This window comes from Falco peregrinus, chromosome 1, assembly GCF_023634155.1.
Source record: "Falco peregrinus isolate bFalPer1 chromosome 1, bFalPer1.pri, whole genome shotgun sequence".
Lineage (NCBI taxonomy): Eukaryota > Metazoa > Chordata > Aves > Falconiformes > Falconidae > Falco > Falco peregrinus.
This window is the reverse complement of record NC_073721.1, coordinates 70615551-70634860: the sequence shown is the minus strand read 5'-3', so window position 1 is coordinate 70634860 and position 19310 is coordinate 70615551. Positions and strand designations below refer to the sequence as shown.

The 19310-nt window shown below is 38.3% G+C and overlaps 1 protein-coding gene across 2 annotated transcripts in view; it reads left to right on the top strand.

Moving 5' to 3' along the window:
- Positions 1-13646, top strand: part of NUBPL (NUBP iron-sulfur cluster assembly factor, mitochondrial) — a 159233-nt gene extending 145587 nt beyond the window's left edge. Inside the window, exon 11 of one of the 2 annotated variants that reach the window (XM_055805094.1) lies at positions 13157-13646. In XM_055805094.1, the coding sequence (XP_055661069.1) occupies positions 13157-13318 (162 nt within the window). In that variant the 3' untranslated portion in view covers positions 13319-13646. Of the gene's footprint in view, positions 1-11921; positions 13127-13156 lie in introns of those variants that run through there. The other variant, XM_055805122.1, reaches the window with a different exon arrangement.
- Positions 13647-19310: the final 5664 nt, after the last annotated feature.

Genomic DNA, 19310 nt, shown 5'->3' with positions numbered 1-19310 from the left:
AGAAAAAATTCCCAGCTGATTTTCCATATCAAATCTTCCGGTGAATCATGTGATGTGATAAAGCTTTATGAAAGGGATATGCTGCTCCATAGCAGGTGGATGCACATCCAGTTCTCTGACTGGTAATTTGCTAAGGTGCCCAGACTGGTGGATTGGCCGTTATTTGCAGCTGTCACATAGAAGTTATGTCAAACAAAGAAATTCACATGGGTGAGAGAGGTATTTCATCTGTTCCTAGAAGGGATTTCTCCCAATTCACATTACTCCTCCAAAATGCTACATAAATAAATAACATTAAGTAGAGGAGCTCAGTGAAAGATAGGTCTGTGTTCCGCTAAATGTGGATGGCAGCTGGAGTTACCCTTAGTTCCCCTTATTGACCAGTTGCCCCAGGTGGGCTAAAAGGCACAGCAAAGGGCCAGCTTCCTTGCTGCCAGAGAAATCTCGGTCACTGTTAGCCACCTTTGCCAGGCTGTGCCACCATGTACATCTGGGTATAGCATCAAACAAGTGTTGACAAAAAAGCAGTCCCCCTGAAGCGCCTGGCAGAAAATAAACAGCTGGAGCAACTGTCAGTAAATTCTTATTTCCTCAATAGCATTCTGGTAACAATGGGAAAGAGGAAGGAAAAGCCAAACAAACAGTACATCTGTTATAATTGACACAATAGCCTAGTTTCTCCTCTTGTGACTTTATGTGGTCATATACAATTATGCAAACGACAATAAATACTACTATTACTAAAGACAACTGCTCTCCATCTGGGTGTTCAGATAGCAAGATAGTGAAAATTCAGGCTGAGCACTGTTTTCAAAATATTTTCTACTTTGCCATGAAGTATCAGCTGATCTTCCATTTTTCCAGTACCTATCTATCTATTTCTCTATCTCATTTAACTGAAAAAAAGTTGCTCCAGGATTGGCAAGCATATTGAAACATGAAACAATATCAATGAAATTCATATTGCATGTGGGCAGAGAAAATATACTCTCAGCCTACCCTTACTGCTTGTCAAAGCCTGGGCCATAACTATGGCGTACGTGATACTGCTGTACATCCTTACCAACAGTACTATTTTCATTAAAAGAATAATTCTCTTTAGTGTCACTAACCATTTCTCATTTAATTTTTGAATCAAATGCTTTACTGAACTCTAACTAGCATAGATGTACTGCATTACCTTTGGCTAGAGAGTTGATTATCTTTGAAAAGGGAGATATGATTTTGTTAGTATTTCACTATGTTAAGTAAGGTTCTGTTACATTCCACTCCATTTTCATTGTGCCTTCAGATCTGATTGTCTTCCCCTTCAAAACTCTTTCTAGATTTTTTGGATTTTTTTCAGATCAATGGGTCTATAGTCACCCTGGCCACTCTTCTTTCCCCTTCCCTGCTTCTTCACATGTAGCTACTACACACGTGATTTTCTGGTTACTTGGTACCATTCAATTTGATAAATTTATTGCTTATACTTGGTGTCAGACCTGGAATTTTTTGTGGCCCTCCTTTTGAATTCAGTCAAGAAGATAACCTAGCCCTTCACACATACATATTTGTTTCCAAGTCGGTACAAGTTCCATACCCTTTTTCCAACCTGTCCCTGCTTAATTTTAGGAACATACCTGTATGTCATTTAATAACCACCTCTTCCTTCTTGTATAATGAGCCTAATTTTGTCTTCCCCTGCTTTTCAGTTTTATGACTAAAGGGTATTGTTTTCATTTCCTTTGACTATTGAATGTATTTACTTTATTCTTAAACCTCCTGACCATTAAAATATTTGACTCTTGGCTGACTGGTGGGTTTTTTTGTCATTTCCTTATTTTCAGTAATATTTTCAAGACTTTTCCTACAATCTTCTGCCTTAGTGTATCAATTCCAGATAGGATGGGCACCTTTGACATTCCCGCCTTCCTGAAGAAAGAGGTGTCTGAGCTTCTTTGCCTGGTGGACTTCACCAGTACCCTCACTTCCTTAAAGTCTGCCCTTTGAAGTCCGGAGCTTTCACTCTTACGTGTACTGCAACTCTCACAGTAGCAATAGTGTCGGGGGGTTTTTTTGAGGAGTAACAAAAAACATCCATGGCAGCTTTGAATTAGGTTATTCATGCACTACTCTGACTGTAGCAGTTAGGTTTGCTCAGGCTAACTTTATTTCTTAGGTAGGTTTTGAAGCCTGCCCTGAGTACCAGGCTGCTTTACTTCACCTGCAAGTGTCCAAGTTTATTACAGGCTGCTGAGTTACAGCCTGTGCTTTTTGTTTGTCCTTCCATTCCATTTAAATGGCATCAGCTTCAGATCATTCAATTCAAGGTTATTTCCTATGACCAAGTTATTTTATAAATGTCCTCACTACTAACAAAACTAAGCTTAAAATAGAATTCTGTCCAGTTGTTTTAACAACTATTTGCTGAAAATATCTGTTGGTTATTGTACCAGGGAATAGCTGGCCTCTGAATTATTCGTACCATTTCTCTCAATCCTTTTGCTTGGAAAGCTGATGTCACTTACAATTTGTCTCCTTCCAAAGCCACAAGTTTCTCTTAACGTTCACACAATCTCCTCTAAATAGTTCTTGGTCAGAGGGAGAGTGGTTTTGACTAGACCTCATTTTGTCACTTGTTCCTAGACAAGTCTCTGGTTTGGCTGCTGCTTTTTTCTACCATCTGAATAGTTAGCTGTGTTTGCTTTTAAATATCTTCATTTCTCCTGTGATGGAAGTTACATCACTTGTTCCAGATCCAAAAGAAAACAATATTTCTTTGGTGGATTTTCTGCTCCATTTTAATACTCTACCATTATTTCTCTGTATAGCATCAACCCTGACCCTAATGAGCTAATCTCCTTTTGTATCCTTGTAACTGGTAACAAGTCTTTGCGACACTTCTCTATGTATCTGGCAGAGATGCTTGCTGTTGCAGTGCCTGCGGGTAGCTGAGGAGCAATTGTCACTGACTTGCAGTTGAGAGGCTCTTCAGGGATGTGCTTTTAGGTATCGCCAAGTTGAAGAGTAACAAAGAAAGTCAGGGAGAGTTCTCTCAAGGTCACAGAATAACCCCCATCCTTGCTTCTGTGCACTGTTTGCCCACTGACATCCCTTCAATAAGAATCAGATGAAAAATTAGTTTCTTGAGGAAGTCATGCTTTATTTATGGAATTTGGTTTGCTATTTTTTTTTTTGTGTGTTCTCAAATTTTTTACTGAAAGGATGGGAAATTGGTGCCTGGAAGCAAAATTGGAAAAAATTCAAAGCACAAATTTAGAAGTTTTCCTTGCATATTCATGTAGAATAATTATTCCACATTTTGTCACTGTGTTGAGGATATTTTCTGCCTGATTTCACAGATAGTCGGTGAGTAAGTTTTAGAAAAGGTAGTGGATCACCAGCCACCGTGTTTAAATAACTGTCATAACATTAAAAGGAAACAGAATATTAACTGTACAATACAAGGAATTGTGTTCATACAAATTTTATTTAAATCTTTGAGAATGATAGTAATTTTTATCACCCTTTCTGAAACAAGTCAGAAAAAAAAAGAAGTGTAGGGCAAATAAAATCTACCAGTTAGAAGCTTTCTAAGTAGGATCTGTTAAGGAGGAGGGAAGTGTTTTTGTGCATCTCTCACACTCGTGATATACGTTAACTTGAATGTGAGGCCTCAATTGCTCTACTTAAATTACAATTCAACCTTCACCCTAATGTATTTTCATTTAAAAATGAAGTTTTCATTACAGATATTAATAGAAAAAATAATCCTTTCAGAAAATCTAAATCTTCATAAACCCTTTTATTTTTGAGCAGTTTCCATCAAAGTTAATACAAGCAATTTACGTGCAGGTTGGGCATTATCTACACATCCATGGTTTTGATTCCTTTTTCCTCTCCATGGGTACGTAGGGAAAGGCAAAAGGGGAAAGAGGGAGAAAAAAAGGACAGCAAGTTGAGAAACCTCTGCTTTGGTTGCTGATAAAAAGTTTGCTGCAGAAAACACTGGTGTTCAAGAAGGCTGTAGAGAAGTTTAACCACCACCATCAATAGAATATTTCAGTGGTTTATAATCTCGAAGAGAGAGCCCCTTTCAAATTTGTAGCCTCTTCCTATTACAAAATCTGCAGCTGGCTCTTCAGTGTGCTTTGCCTGATACATTACATTAATCAGTTCCCTTATTTTCGCTAGGCAGCAACCACTCCTTCAAAACCCCCACCTAATTGAGTGCGCTATTTTGGGGTGTTTTGTCTTGCAGCTGGGAAGCCAGACTTTTTGCCAGAAATTTGTAGTCTCTGTTTATGAATGAAACAACTTTGTAGCTTCCTCACGCTGGGTTTTTGGAAGCTATTTGTCAAAGCATTTTTCATAGTTCAAGGCAGAAGCCTCCACTGCGGAAGTAATGAAAAACATTTGGTAACTAGTGGAATTTGTTGATACTAGTTTTTCTGGGTTTAATCACAGAGGTGGTCTCCTGCTGGGAGCTTCCCCCTTTATATAAATCTTTTGTAGAGAAGACATTTCACGTCTGTCTCTTGTAAGACCTCTTTGATTCCCTAGATTCTTTCTGAAAAGTCTTTCTTCTGCTGTGACCTGTTTCTTTTTCTTGTTTCTTTTCTTTTCCTGTGAAAACTACACATATTCAGTAATATTTTAAAAAGTCTAAATTATTCTCTTTTGGGTTTTTTTTTGTCTCCTTCAAGGCTTTAATTTTCTTGGAATTTAACAATCTCTGTGTTATTTAGTTCTTAGCTTTCCCTGCCCTTTCTCCTTTATAAAAGCAGTCTTCTGGTAACTAGTGTTTCACAGTGCTGGAGAGATTGCAAAAATGTTGACATGCTCTGTTCTCCCTCTGAAAAACTTCCAGAGACAGATTTTTCTGAAGCTTGTTCCGTTTCCAATTTAGTCAAGCCACTAAGCTGCATCAGTAACTCTTCCTCCGTTAAGATTGTTTAAAGCAAATACTATATTTTCCCATTAAAAGTATCTCCCGATTTCCCTCTAGAGAAGCACTACTACTAGAGACTGCAGGGCTGGCTGCACAGCATGATGAGGTATCAATTTTTCCCTCACCATCCATGAATGAGCTTGATCATGGCCTTCAATTTGATTATGAGTGTTCGGATGAAAGTTGGCTGGGAGTGGAGGAAATGTAGAAAGCACGGCTATTTCTATTCACAGACACAGGTGACAGCAGGTAGCGCAGTCTCGCTAAGGACTGACCATTTCAAGTCTCTTGTTGGTGCTCTCTGCTGCTTTGGCAGATGCCCAGGACTGATGGGCACAGGGTGCTTCTGCTTGAGGAATGAGGCCTGAGCACCCAGGCGGCCACCTCCACTGCAGGAGGAGTTCCACATGAGCTTTGCCACAAAGTAATGAAGGCAGGAGGCAGGATGCCAATGCCAGAGCCAACACAATCACCAAATATAGCAGGACAGGATTCGGTGTAAATTGAATGGTTAGAAGTTCATCAGGCTGAAGTCTGGAGGAGAACTCATATCAATTGCCGAAAATCTAGAGGTGGTAGAACTCTAAGCAGAGACAACAAAAGTCTAATTATTTTGTTTTCCTCTTCTCCTAATGTCTTCCATGTATCATATCAAAATTTGAAATTTTCAAGGGACATACTGACCTTTCCCCACTTTGAGAGCATGGGGCTTGCTAGAGTGCTGAGGCCACGGAAGTCAGGCAGTTACCTACTGGGTTACCTTCTTGGATCTTTGCTAACATCCTACCGATAAATGATGGTCTAAGAAGTTACTCTTGTGGCATTTACAGCCTCCTCTGTAGAAATGAAAGGCATCCTTTCTATTAAAATTGCAAGTGAATGTAGAGCATTCCCAAAGGTTCTTCACTTCGGTAAAAAGACCCTTTACACAGGAGACGTCTAATCTTTTAAACTTCCTTCCCATGAGTCCATTTTTTAAACAGTCCATTTTTTAGATAATCCATTTTTGCCTGATAGCATACTACTCTTGATAATGAGCCTGTCATCACATCAGGTTAAAATGTATCACTACAATTAATTTCTTTAAAACATATTGTTCAGAGGATAATGAGAACTAAGCCCTATTTTAAAGCTGATCAGGCAATGCAAGACAATAATCTAATTCTTTTCACGAAAACTGACAGACTTTTACTTCAAAACCAACTACACTTCATTAAAATTGTGATAAAACCTGCAAAGTAGAGCTGAAATATTGCAGCTGTGAGTTCTCCAAAGGAAGAGAATTCTTATATTGTTTTGGTATGACACAATGTGTATGTAATGGATTAACTCTATTTCCAGACACATTTGGTCCTGAAGTATTGATTTTCTTCTATCCTGTTCTTATAACTAAAGGAATTTGGAGCCAGATCCATCAAAGAACTTTTAGGCATCTTAGGTGAAACTTAGGTGGAATTTAGATACCTATATCCAACATTTTAGTGCTGAAAACCTCTGCTTCAATTGCCAGCTGATTTTGAAGATACTAGAATTATTATTTTTTTATGTTTTCCAGGCATTTTTTTTTTACACAAGTGCCAAACTGTCTTAGTTCTGTGCTCATATCTGTGCTCATATCTAATCAAAATCACAAAACAGAGAGTAGACGCTTTTTATCTCAGGGTCTTGAGGCTGTAGGTATTTCTGGAATGTATTTAATTTTGCTGACCCCTCAAAAAATAAATTTGCGATAGCCACCACCTTCTTTTAAGGCATAAGAAGAAGCACATGTCATTTCTTCTACAGTAACCTGGGGCACTAAGCCACCCTAAGAGATCGAACTTTGGTTACTTCCCTTCCACCACTCGAGGACATCAAATAGCGTTCTCAATGCATGACATATTTTGAATGGGGAAACAGGGAGAACTGAAGGTGAGCAGAGAAGTGATTAAAGATTTCACTGAGCTAAGGAGGAAGAACATAGGAGGTGGTAGAACTCTGTGACTAGGAAGCTAAGGTAAATCTCATAGATGGTAGGGAGATAAATTATGCTTGCACATGTCTTTTTTCAATGTTTAATGTAAAACACTATATTATCCAGTATTTTTTTTACCAAATAAACTGATTCAAGGCAAATCATTTGTTAGTATTATGGTATTATTGTATGATGGTGTTGTGTTCTGATAGAATGGTGGTGTGGTTTTTTGTGTTGGTTTTTTTTTAATGGCAAAAGGTGCAATAAAATAAAAACCAGTCCAGGAAGGGTAAAACAAGCACAGAATGATGTGGTGTATTTCTCATGTACTTGTAGCTTGCAGCAGTACTTTGCCAGTTAAAGTCTTTAGGAAAAGTAATAGTACCAAGAAATATGATGATCTCATCTGTATGTCATGGAAATACTTTGTGATTCATGTGACAGCTGAAACTCACTATCCTTTCTACAAATAAGCAGTTCAAACACATTAAAATTCTAGGAATATGATTTTTTGAATAAACTTAAAGTTAGGTTTCTTATTGCTTAAAACATACAAGTTAAAATTTCTTAGTTAGTAATAATTTCCCATACATGACAGCAATCATCCTAAGGAATGGCTCTGGCAGCCTGGCAGTGTATGTGGCTAGAAGCTCTGGGTGGACACTAAGAGACACCTATAGCATGACAGTATGGACAAAGGTAGGTTACTAATAGTTCCATATGTAATTATGGAGATATTCCTATCAACTCATACAGTGAAACCAACTCATCAGACACAGAGGAGGTCACTATAGGGGTTGATGTTACATCTAGGAAGCAAGATGATGTTATGTAGCTTTTCTTCATCAGAAATGCAGGCAGCGTGGTGGTGATGACAACTTGGCTGCTGGATGCCAAAATGGACTGCTGAGAGACATCTATGGGATTGAATTTCAGTGCCACAGGAAAATGCTTTGAAATGTTGAAATGTTTGTAGGGTTCTCTGTGAAAACAATACAACAATGCATAGAGAATTTAATTAAATTTTAAAAAAGGGTTGACAGCAAACCAAAAAATAATAACTCTTTGTGGACCTGTAATATTCCCACATCTTGACTATTGCTTTAAGTTTGATGATTTCATCTCTAAATGAATATAGAAGAATTAGAAAAGAAGAACAGAATAGGACAATAAAAACTATCAAATGTTTTGCATAGCTTCTGTGTGAAGCTAGAGTAGGACAACTTCAGGGAGAGGATAGATGTCCATAATACCATGAATGATATGGAAAAAGGAAACTGGAAATAATAGCTAGCTTAGGAAATACTTCAGTTCCTAACCTACAGAAGGTTCATTCAGCTTGTTTTTGCTCTGACCCAGTATGGATTTTTCAGGTAGAGAGAAGGCTGGCAACATGAAAATTGTAGTTGCTGAAAGAATTGTGCTAACAGCATTCATGAATGTAAAATATTGCACAAAATAGCTTAGAGAAAACTGTGAAAATTAAAATAGAGGCCCTCTACAATCTTTCTCCCTAGCCCAATCAAAATTTGTGAAAACTTTCTACGTCTTGAAAAAATGAAGAACTGCCCATTTCCAGAGATGCTGTCTCTAGCTGGTTTGAGGTTGCAAAGTCTGCTACAATGGTTTAGGAGTGCTGTGAGACAGCCTGCAAATCAAGCAGCTGTGAGCCTTTTGTAGAAAAAGAGTAAAGAAGTTGCAGGGAGAGAAGCTTCCTTACTGCCCCACAGTGAGAATTTTGATAACATATTTTCTACCTAATTGTAAAGCCAGACAGGTTTTTGTTACAGTATTGAGAAGAAATGTTGATTTACAGGAAAAAAAGGAGTTCCTCAAAAAAATTTTTTTAATACTGCAAAACATAAGAATCATTGAAAATATCACTCCCAATGCCAGAATGTGTCTGTTTCCCCTGAATACAAGCATTTTCATACAGGTCTAATGAGGATTAGGCCACCCTCTGAGGCTATCAATTGAGTGATTGGTTTATGAAAGGATATTAGAAATCACTGAAAATATTACTGAATTAATTGCCTGATCTGCCAGTAGGCAGTATCTGAACAAAAGCGTTATTTCCCTTTGTGAATCATGGGTACTATTGATTGTCTTTCCAGTAACTGTGTAAAGCTATAGAAAGAATAATATAACTTGTCCCTGTAAGTCATATTCTGAGTGAATGAGCTTTTAGAAGTGGAAGTTCTGGTGATTTATATATTTACAGCAACCGAGTTTGAATTTCAGGATGATGCCTGTTAAAATGGAACCATGACAGAGTCTGCATGGCTTAGCCAGTGCTCAAGGAGTCATGGCATGTAAAACTATTATTATGGTTACTACTAATAATGAATAGAGCTCCCCTACCTCTCTTTCTGTAGATCCTTCCTTGATGCTGAAAACATGCAACTTCCCTACCTTGAAACAAGTGAGAGTTTAGATTATTAGAGCTGTGTGAGAAGAAATAAATATGTATATTTACTTCGTATCTATCTGTACTGCTAAGAACTGTCTCTTATTTCGTGAGAGCCCAGTGCTGCAAGGTGCTGAGCATTCTTGATGTATAAGGAGGATGCTCTTCATTTTCTGTTAGTTGGTTGGCATATTTGAGCCCTTTATAATCTTTTGAGCTTTTGATAATCCCAAGGTGGTGTATGCTTAAAAGCATTGACGCACAAAACTTATCTTTCATGAAATTGTAGTAATAAAGGAGTTCTTGGAAAATATGCTGAATCACTGACCTGGCAAGTATCTAGGTTCCACTGGAACTGCTAGGAACTTACTTGTTAACTTCAGTGAAATGGGAAATTATTTCAGATGAAACTCAAGTCACATCACTGTCTTAACTTTGGAACTGCTTATTTGGAATGGTCATTGCACAAATCCGTCATCTTGCTCAGCTGTTTTTTTTCAGCTCACTTATGTATATAATAATATGATGTAGAAAATCACCAGAATGTTATCCCTGGAAACATTCAGGGGTAGGCTGGACAGAGCTCCGAGCAACCTGATCTAGTTGCAGGTCAGGAGGCCCAGAGGAGGGCCGTGAAGATGATCAGAGGGCTGGAGCACCTCTCCTGTGAAGACAGGCTGAGAATTGGGGTTCTTCAGCCTGGAGAAGAGAGGGCTCTGGGGAGACCTTATAGCAGCCTGCCAGTACCTAAAGGGGGGCTTACAAGAAAGGTCTGGAGAGGGACTTTTTACAAGAGCATTTAGTGATAAGACAAGGGGTAATGGTTTTAAACTAAAAGAGGGTAGATTTAGATGATTTATTAGGAAGAAATTCTTTACCGTGAGGGTGGTGAGACACTGGCACAGGTTGCCCAGAGCAGCTGTGGATGCCCCATCCCTGGCAGTGCTCAAGGCCAGGTTGGATGGGGCTGGGAGCAACCTGGTCTAATGGAAGGTGTCCCTGCCCATGGCAGGGGAGTTGGAACTAGATGAGGTCCCTTCCAACCCAACACATTCTATGATTCTATGTCTCTGCTCATTGCAGGGGGGGTTGGACTAGATAACCTTTAAAGGTCCCTTCCAACCCAAACTAGTCTTTGATTCTATCATTCTTTGCTACTGTCATTCTATGATGCTAATGAAGCTGTATCACTGCCCTATCAATGACAGGGAAAAGCACAATTGTGTGTTTGTTAAGCATGAGAAAGTGAATGGACTATACCTCATAGGGCACAGCCAATATTTTGGGTTGACCTGACCCTCTCTCTTTCTTCAGCTACAGACACTTTTTTAAGAACTGAGAGGCATGATAACAATGCTGCTCTTTAAAATATTCATGCTGAATTATTCATTGCATTTTAATAGAGAATAATCGTATGCAACAGGTGTTTTTCCTCTGGCTTGTTGAATTGCAGCATAGCTAGCCTCTAGTTATTGGCCTCAGGGAAGGAAGCAGTAGAACAAATCAGCCTGATTTTAAAATAATTACTGCAATCTTACAGTGCTTGTCAGTTGTTATTTTCCTGGTTTATGTCAATGTACAGTACCTGTACAAATAGGACTCTGAAACTGGGAGAAAAATACAACCTATTAAATAAAATTTGAGAAAATAACTTGTGGATTAGATAAATATGATGCCAGTAGAATTGAAAGGCCCATTCCATGCATTGTATTAAAATCCTTTTGAGCAGAGCAATAATGAAATACCAGCATGACGATAAAAGGAATAAAGATTATTATAATTTTGTTCCAAATAATTGCTATGATATAAGGATGTATTTGGGGTCCTCATTTTGTGGCTTTTACGTCAGCATTTAAACAAGATTAATTCAATTTAAGCAGGATTAAGTAATTTCAATAGGAATTGAAAGTGTGTTTTACCACTCTGATTCTTTGACATTTCTAAAATACAATGGCAGTTAATAAGACATTAGTGCTATACCTAAGTGATAACTGCTTATCTCTTTAATTCGACTGGTGCATCGTGACCTTCTGATGGGTCCTGGATATGAACAAAGGGGAAATCCAGCTCATTCCCTCTCCCACGCATCTGCACTTACAGCACTGTACAAAGTCTTCAGGTCAAGGGAGAGCTTGAAAAAGAATCTCTCTGAATTCAGGCTTCTCTAAAATCTACAGAAAACTCATACACTGGATGGGCCATTTCAGCAGAGGGCCTAGTAATCAACGACAGGCATGTGCATGTCCGCCTCTTCAGCTGATGGTTCCTGTTGGATCCCCTGTCCCACACACTGCTCAGACTCCAGCTCTGAATAAACTGTCAGATGCCTGTTCAGGAAGGTGCCGCTTGCTGTGACGAAGCCTGATACTACCACTGTTCTTGCAGTTCATGTAGATGCACCTTGTTGGTGGAGTTCTTTGGTGCCTAGATGGGACCCTCCTGAAGGCAGGTCACCCACACCTAACAGCAACCCTCTGTGACAACCTTTGAACTATGTAGTACAGCTCTATGCATGGTCTAGGTCAGGGCGGTAGGAAGCACAGCCTTTTCAGAGGTGGTGAATGGTTCAGAGGAGGCTTAGGACACACACTACTGAAAAGCTGCTGTATTCCTCTGATTTTTTTCAGTCTCTCCCAGGATAACACATTAGCAGGACGGAGAGCTGTGGACTTCTGATCAACTGCAATGCACTGCAGCAAGATGTTGCTCAAGCACGCAGCTTTCCTGGAGCTGGTGCAGTGTGAGGGAGTGTTGCTCCCTGTAGTGGACTCAGAATATGAAAAATTTATTCCACTGTCCTCAGATCTACCCAGTGGTATGTGAAGACAAATGAAGAAATAGTTTAAGATTAAATTTGAAGGTAATAAACTTAGGTAAATGTGTAGACTGTTAAGAGGGCTCTTCCAACCATAAAACCAATATAAATGTTTTTGTTACGATTTATACTTGTAACCCCAAAGCTGATAATTTTTTAATAACCTGTATCTCTGCAGTCTTAGAAACTCAAGGCCAATTTACTTGTGCTTCTGCCTGAGGCTGGGAAGATTCTCTGTCTACTTTAACAATTAAAGATGCTGTCATAGCACAGCCATGGACATAAATTGCTTACAATTTTCATGTTGTCCCCTCACAGAAAATTATCTTCAAAGCACATAGTGCTATCTGAAAATTGAAAGGTGAGATAAAAGCATATTTTCAGTTTTGGAGAGTAATATGAATAAAAAAAGATTTGTTGGACAATAGACTAAAAGAAGTGAAGCTTTGTACCACAAATTCTGGGTGGGAATAGTACTCATCATAGCTTTTTTCACAATCTGCAGCATTTTCAGCAATGTTTCATAATGTGAAGTCTGGACAATATACCAGCACGTAGGCAAATGACAACTAATGTAACATATTTATTCTACTTGTTTTTAATCCGTTTATTTTGTTATTTTGGTACAGTCTGAATGTTAACTTTTTTAAAGAATAAATGCATTCCAGTTAGCTTTTTACACCCTGAATATTAAAATATGAAAAAATGTAGCCCTTGCATTTATTCAGAAATAATAAAAATTATGTATTTAAAACATTAATGAAAGCTGTTGAGTAATTAAATTTAATAATTCTGTACATTTATTCTTCAAATTCTTCACTGGTCTTGTATTAGTGAAATACATAGATAATGAAAAGTAGAAAATAGACTTCACAGTTCAATTAAAGATAAAACAGAAGACATTTCTGTCTTGCTTCTCTCCCTCTCAATCTCAGAGGGAGGCAGGAAGTCAAGGAGTTTCTGCTGTAATAAAAAGGCACTCCCAAAACATGCATTCCCGTTTCCCCCTCTGAGCTTCACTCAAACATTTATTTCCCTGTCCTTCAGCCAGCAAGGAGATACAAGGTGGGCATGATTCTCAACCCAGAGGAAGTCTCCGTGTCCATTGGTGAAGTTATTGTGGACTTACTTGAACGAACTGAATCATCACAAAAATCAGAATCCATCTCTACATCACTGACAGGAGATGGAACAGCTGAACAAGAGTAGGCATGCAGGAAAGTCCTAACACCCTGCCCTTTTCTTCCAGTTTTCCTCCTTGGCATCTTTGCAATTCCTCCTGAAAGCTGGAGCTGCAGGATGTGGGAATCCTGCATTTACTCCAAACTAAGGTTTCAACAGAGGAAAACAACTATTTTGCAACAAATTTAAGTGATGAGAAGCTTAGATCTTGAGGCCTTGTTTCTTATGAACTGTATTAATAAAGGCACCCATTTTTTTCCAGTCAAGTAAGATCCGGAGCAAAGTTTTTAAGAATTGCATAAGAAATTTGAATTCAATACTATTTTCTCTTGAACCAGATGGAATGTATGAAATGTTTCTTACCGTTTATGTCTTTTTTTCTTATGACTCTTATTGTTCTAATGATGAATGATTAAAAGTTACTTACATGAAATATCAGCCTAAGTGAAGTTAGTTACTGTGAATCTTCCAGTTGTAGCTCAAGATTTTTTTAGTTTTAGCCTGCATTTTCATGACACACTTTAAAAGACCTACATCAGATATTCCATGATTCCTTAAACTAGTAATGCATATGTGTAAAGACTAACATATCTTCTTTGGAGCGATGGTCCTCAATTCTAACCTCTGTTAGAAACAATACAATTGAAGTACTTTGGGAAATCTGGACTCCAGTGGGATACTTAAAAATGCTCAACAGGTATAGATACTTAAAAGCTCAATAGTAGGTGCTTATGTGCATCTTCAGTTATATAAACATATTTTAAATGGATGAAAGCTGGAGTCTCAGCTCTGAGTCAATTTTCAAAATTAAGTTTAGGCTCCTAAAGTAATTCTTATGTCTTTATAAGCTTTACTTTGTAGCCATTTTCTATGGTTTTATGTATTGCGTCTATCAGTTACTGATCAATTTAACCAACATACTGATACAGAAAATCTTCTGAACTCAAAACATAAGCCCTATGATACTGTCCCACAAACATTTCTTACCTCATCTGTACATGGTTTTTATTCTCATCTCTTACAAGGTGCATCTGTAGAAGGAACAAGCACACAAAACGTACAGTTAGTCAGCCAGTATCTAATTGTGACTGGAACCTTCTGATTTTTCTAATGAAACTAATGAACCATCAATATTCAAAAGGTATGTGCACACTATCTTCTGCTTGGACTTTCAGCATTTTTTTTTCTTTTCTTTTGGGTGCTTGAAGCAGCCAGTGACAGTGCATCAGCTGTGTGCTTCACTACAGAAAGATGCTTGGGAGTGTGTCTGTCAGTATTGTTGCCTGCCATAATTAATGGCATGATAAGAGCTGTAAGGAACCTGGGAAGCTTGATTGCATCATGCATCAGGGAAAGGACAGCTCAAGAATTTGTGAGTCTTTTTAAATTAAAAAAAAAACACCATGGCCAACCAAGGAAATAAGTTTAGACACAGTCCTGGGTTCTGTGTGTTTGATAAAAATGCTAGGTTAAAAAAGTAAGTAATGAAGGTGATTTGACAAGGAGTGTCATTATAAGAGACAAATTAAATAAATGAAGTGAACCACTGATAAAATTAATTTACACATATTTAAACTATGGTTTGATTTGATCATGCTCAGTGTTTCTGCTTCATTATGATTATAGGGTCTGATTTCCCAGCTCTTTACTCCTGATTTATGCTAAAGAACGAGGTATACTGTCAGTTTCAGACTTTCTGAAACATCTTAACTTAATGCTAAATTAACCTTAAATTATGGGTTGGATCTCATTATGTTTCTGATTTCCAAAATTAAAAGTGTGTTTGAGAAGCAGAGAGGGGGAGAGAGAGTACAAGGGAGAGAGAAAGCAAGAGTGCAATGCACTGCCCAGATGTCTCTTGTAGGAACTAATGCTGGGAAGCAATACATTACACCACTGTTCTTTTTTTTTTTTTCATTTGTGACTGTTTGCCAGAGATTATTATCACACTATTTCTCATCAGAGCTGGAGTTCTAGTTTATCAAAGTGTCAGTATAAGGACTAACACTAGGGCAAATTTGCTGCAATATGGCTAGACTGTGAGCCCTGGTCTGACAGCAGACTCACCAGAATGAAACCTATCTCTGTAGCTAAAAAGGTTTTCTAAAAATTATTGGACAGCGAGGGACAGATTTTATAGGTACTTATGCCTTAAATACTTTAGTGTGATGTCTACTATTACAGTTTTCAAAAGCATCTGCATGCCCGGCCCTCTTGTTTTACTAGGAAGCAGGCGTATAGGCATTTCGAAAAATCATAGTGATTTTTGTTTCTTGTGTTACTGCATGTCTGACACTACAAAGCATATGCAATTTCTCAGTTGTAGGGGCTTTGCCAGACACAAGGTGCCACCCCTCCCAGAAGCCTCCCAACCTTTTCCTTAGAGCCTATGCTGATAGTCACAAGGAGAGCTCCACCTAGATTTATGACAGCCCACCCTGTTATGTTTTTCAGTTATTCTAGTCATCAAGGAATTAATGACAAATATTAGAGATTTTTTAATTATGATGCATATAGCAAATATGAGCATGCATAGTCACTCTGTTTAGAAATTTAACTTGTTTAACAATAATTGAAAGAAATGAAGAACATTGTGCTATTTTGCCCCGTTCCCCGACAGCAACACTGCACCTATAAACTTTGGGTATTCCTTACCCCAAATCTTCATTATGCTTGAGCTTTAAAAAGCTCTCAGACTATTTGCAATCTTCTATATGAACACAGAAACACAAAGTTTGTGGCTCAAACACAGTAGGGGACAAAAGGGAGGCAGTTAGATGAGGGGCTGAAAATACTAATGAACTGACATTTATCATTATATCAATGGTAGCAATAGCTGTGTGGACACCCGCTGTGAACTGTTCGGCAGCCTAGCCCCAAAGGAGCACAACAGAAGGCCATCACGGAAAGAGAGTGCAATGTTTTTTTACAGACTCCAACTCTCGCTTTTCAGCTCTGAATCACAGTATCGTTCCCACTTACATCACCTGGCCTTGCAGAATAAAGCTGAACAGTTTGGGATTGTAATTCCCAAAAGCACTATTAATGTAAGTTGATCTCGTGGACTTCTGGGACCAAATCTTCCCCAAAGTCATGAACCCTTGCTGTATTCTCTGGTGACTAACCAAAACTTTACCTATGCCTACAAATCGATCATGTATGTCAGCAAAGTGTTTACTACACACATTTTTCCCTCAAGATGTGTTTTGCTAGTGGAACCAGAGTAAATATTTCATAGGATGATAGTAGCAAAACTGAATGGCAAACAAACACTTTTACTGATCTCAAACTTGCTGCCTGGCCATTATAGTGAAAGACACAGTGGAAACCTGTGGATGGATGACTAGGCACTGTTCTCTGTGAAGCACTATGTTGTGCTCAAGTCCTGAGCCTGAAGTGCTTGTGCAGATAAAACACTGTCCATTGGAAGTCTGTGGGAATTTTGCCCAGGTAAAGGTTGATGGAATGGTCCCAAAGAGCAGTCATCTACAGGGGACCTCATGGGTTAAGGTCACTGCTGACTTTCTATGGGAGAGGGATCAAGGATCTTCTGCCAGGGGTGCTTTGCTGAGTCTCATGACTCAGACTCTGGTTTTGTTGATGGTCATTGTGGGCAGCTGCTGTGATGAGAAATGACAAGCACATCTTTGAAGGGGTGTAACTTTTGTGATCCGAAGTTTTTTTTTGTTTAGAATTAAAAGCCAATTAAAAGTCTCCACACATGTTTAGGAGACTTCATTTTTCCTGCCAGTGAAGGGATGTAAACATGATTTAAGTGATTTTTTTGTTTGTTTTTCTATGACTCTGGACTCTGTATCAAATCTTACTTATTTTTCTTTTGTTTTAGAAGTATCTTAAAACATTCAGTGTTCACAGAATATTTTCTCCAGAACAAAGACTTTCTGAAGGACAATATCAAATGCTGAAATGCTGCATGATCCAAAATTGTTAGTTTTAAAAGAAAAGCATTTCCTCCTTTTTGAAAGTTTCTTTATTATTATGAGATCCTTTCTGTATCAGCTCTTTGCTACTACAAGAACTATTCTGAATAACCAATATTTAGAAGATGAAAAAAGCTAGTTATAGAACAAAACTCCCCGAAGAAAAAAAAAAAAAAGATGCAAAATAACAGCTAAAATACTGTCTTCTGCCAGGTCTGTTTTTAAAATTGACCTTTACTTTCTTCTCTAGGGCTGTGACCAGAATTTTATTGCTCAACTGAGGTGTTTCATCCAAGATTTGAATAATACAGTAGTATACATTAGACCCCAAAGTGTATATTAGGGAATTAATATTTGCTTACATAATCAAGGCCCCCAAGACAGTAGCATCTTGCAGTGTGAGCACTAGATGTAGGTGATGATGTGTTGAAAGAAGCTGTGCTTTTACGTGCCATTTATTGCTATTTGTTGTCATTCGGTTTTAAGATGATTCACAGGGCTTAGAATGAGGCAAAGGTATAGCTGGTATATGTCATGATGCAAATTCACTGGTTCACTCTCTAGGTTGCAATGGACTGTGAAAACTTCAGCTTAGTTGGAAAATGCTGTCTACCAGCTTATTTATTAGGGTTTGTCTGTGAAAGCCAGGTTTACCCGAGCTTTGTCCAAGGGTAAGAATTTGGTTGTAAATATTCTTCATTTATTTAATAAGAACCTCTTTTGAATATTTTTGACTGATTTTACAACTATGTGAACATATTTCTGTTATTTTTCAACTTAATAGCTTTTTGAAAACTCTGCTATTTCACTCCTCGTCATTTTGAACTTACATGATTTCATTTCAGGGGGATGAGATTTTGTAGAATGTGTTTTGAAAACGTGCTGTAACTCTGTTGTGCAGCTCACCTAATTGCCCCCTTCAGTGCAGGATGCAGCTTCATGTTACACACCATTCAGTTTACCTGCAGTCACATGCTAAAAATGACAGTCCTGTGTTTATTGACTCTCTGTCCCATATATTTCCATTCATTCCCTATATAAAATCCAGGCTGAGAAATGACTTTATTTAATTCACTGCTCTGACAGTATTTTAGCTGTTATTTTACATCATCTTTTTCTTTGGTCTTGCTTTGGGTAAGTCAGATTTCTGCTAAAGCGGTAAGCTGATCCAACTCACCCTACAGCCACTGAGTTAGTAGGTTGAATGTATGCAAAATGAGGGGCAGACCATACAGATTATGTGTGACACAAAACAGCGGTCTCAGTGACTGTTCCTTATACTTGGTAGTAGCTGTGTCTGGGCCAGAGTGCACTACCTCATGCCCCTTGAGCCAGCTGCATCTACATTGCCTGTGGCAGCAGGTTTTCAGCTGCCCTGGTTTTGATCACTGAATCTTCCGACCTGTGCCAGTCATCCCTCTTGACAAGCCAGCACAGGGGTGATAAGAGAGTTTTGGCTCAAGCCTGTGTGACAATATTAACATAGTAATCTGAATATCAGAATTTACAGCCATTTTTTGTGAGGCCAGACTTTAAAGTTGTAGCGTCACGCTACAAGGGGCTGCTCAACACACGCGGCAGAGTACGGCATGACCGCGGTGGGTCACCCTCCGCAGCAAGGGACTGAGCATCCTCACCTGGGATCTGAGCTCCTGGCATCTGTCCTGTCTACAGTGGAAGTGGTAAGTGAAACAAACTGTACTAGTTTGTATTTTCTTTCTGTGAAAGAAAATATGTAATATAGGACTGATGAAATACATACAGTCTTTCACAGACCTTCATTTTGACTGAGGAACTTAATGCTATGTAAATATATTGCATTTAAGTAAAATAATGCAAATATATTTATTCATGTAATTAGAAGACAGTTATCTGCCTGAAGGACCTTTTAATGATTTTATTGTTAGATTTTTTTCCCCAGCATGAAGAAAAGTTGATGGAAATAGAATCATCTGAAGTCTGTGGGATATGTATCCTATGTATTGTCTGCATGTATATTTATATATATTTTGGAGTGTAAATACAGTGACAGCCTACTTTATATGGGTGGAGCATTAGAATCTAATAAAAAGTATAAG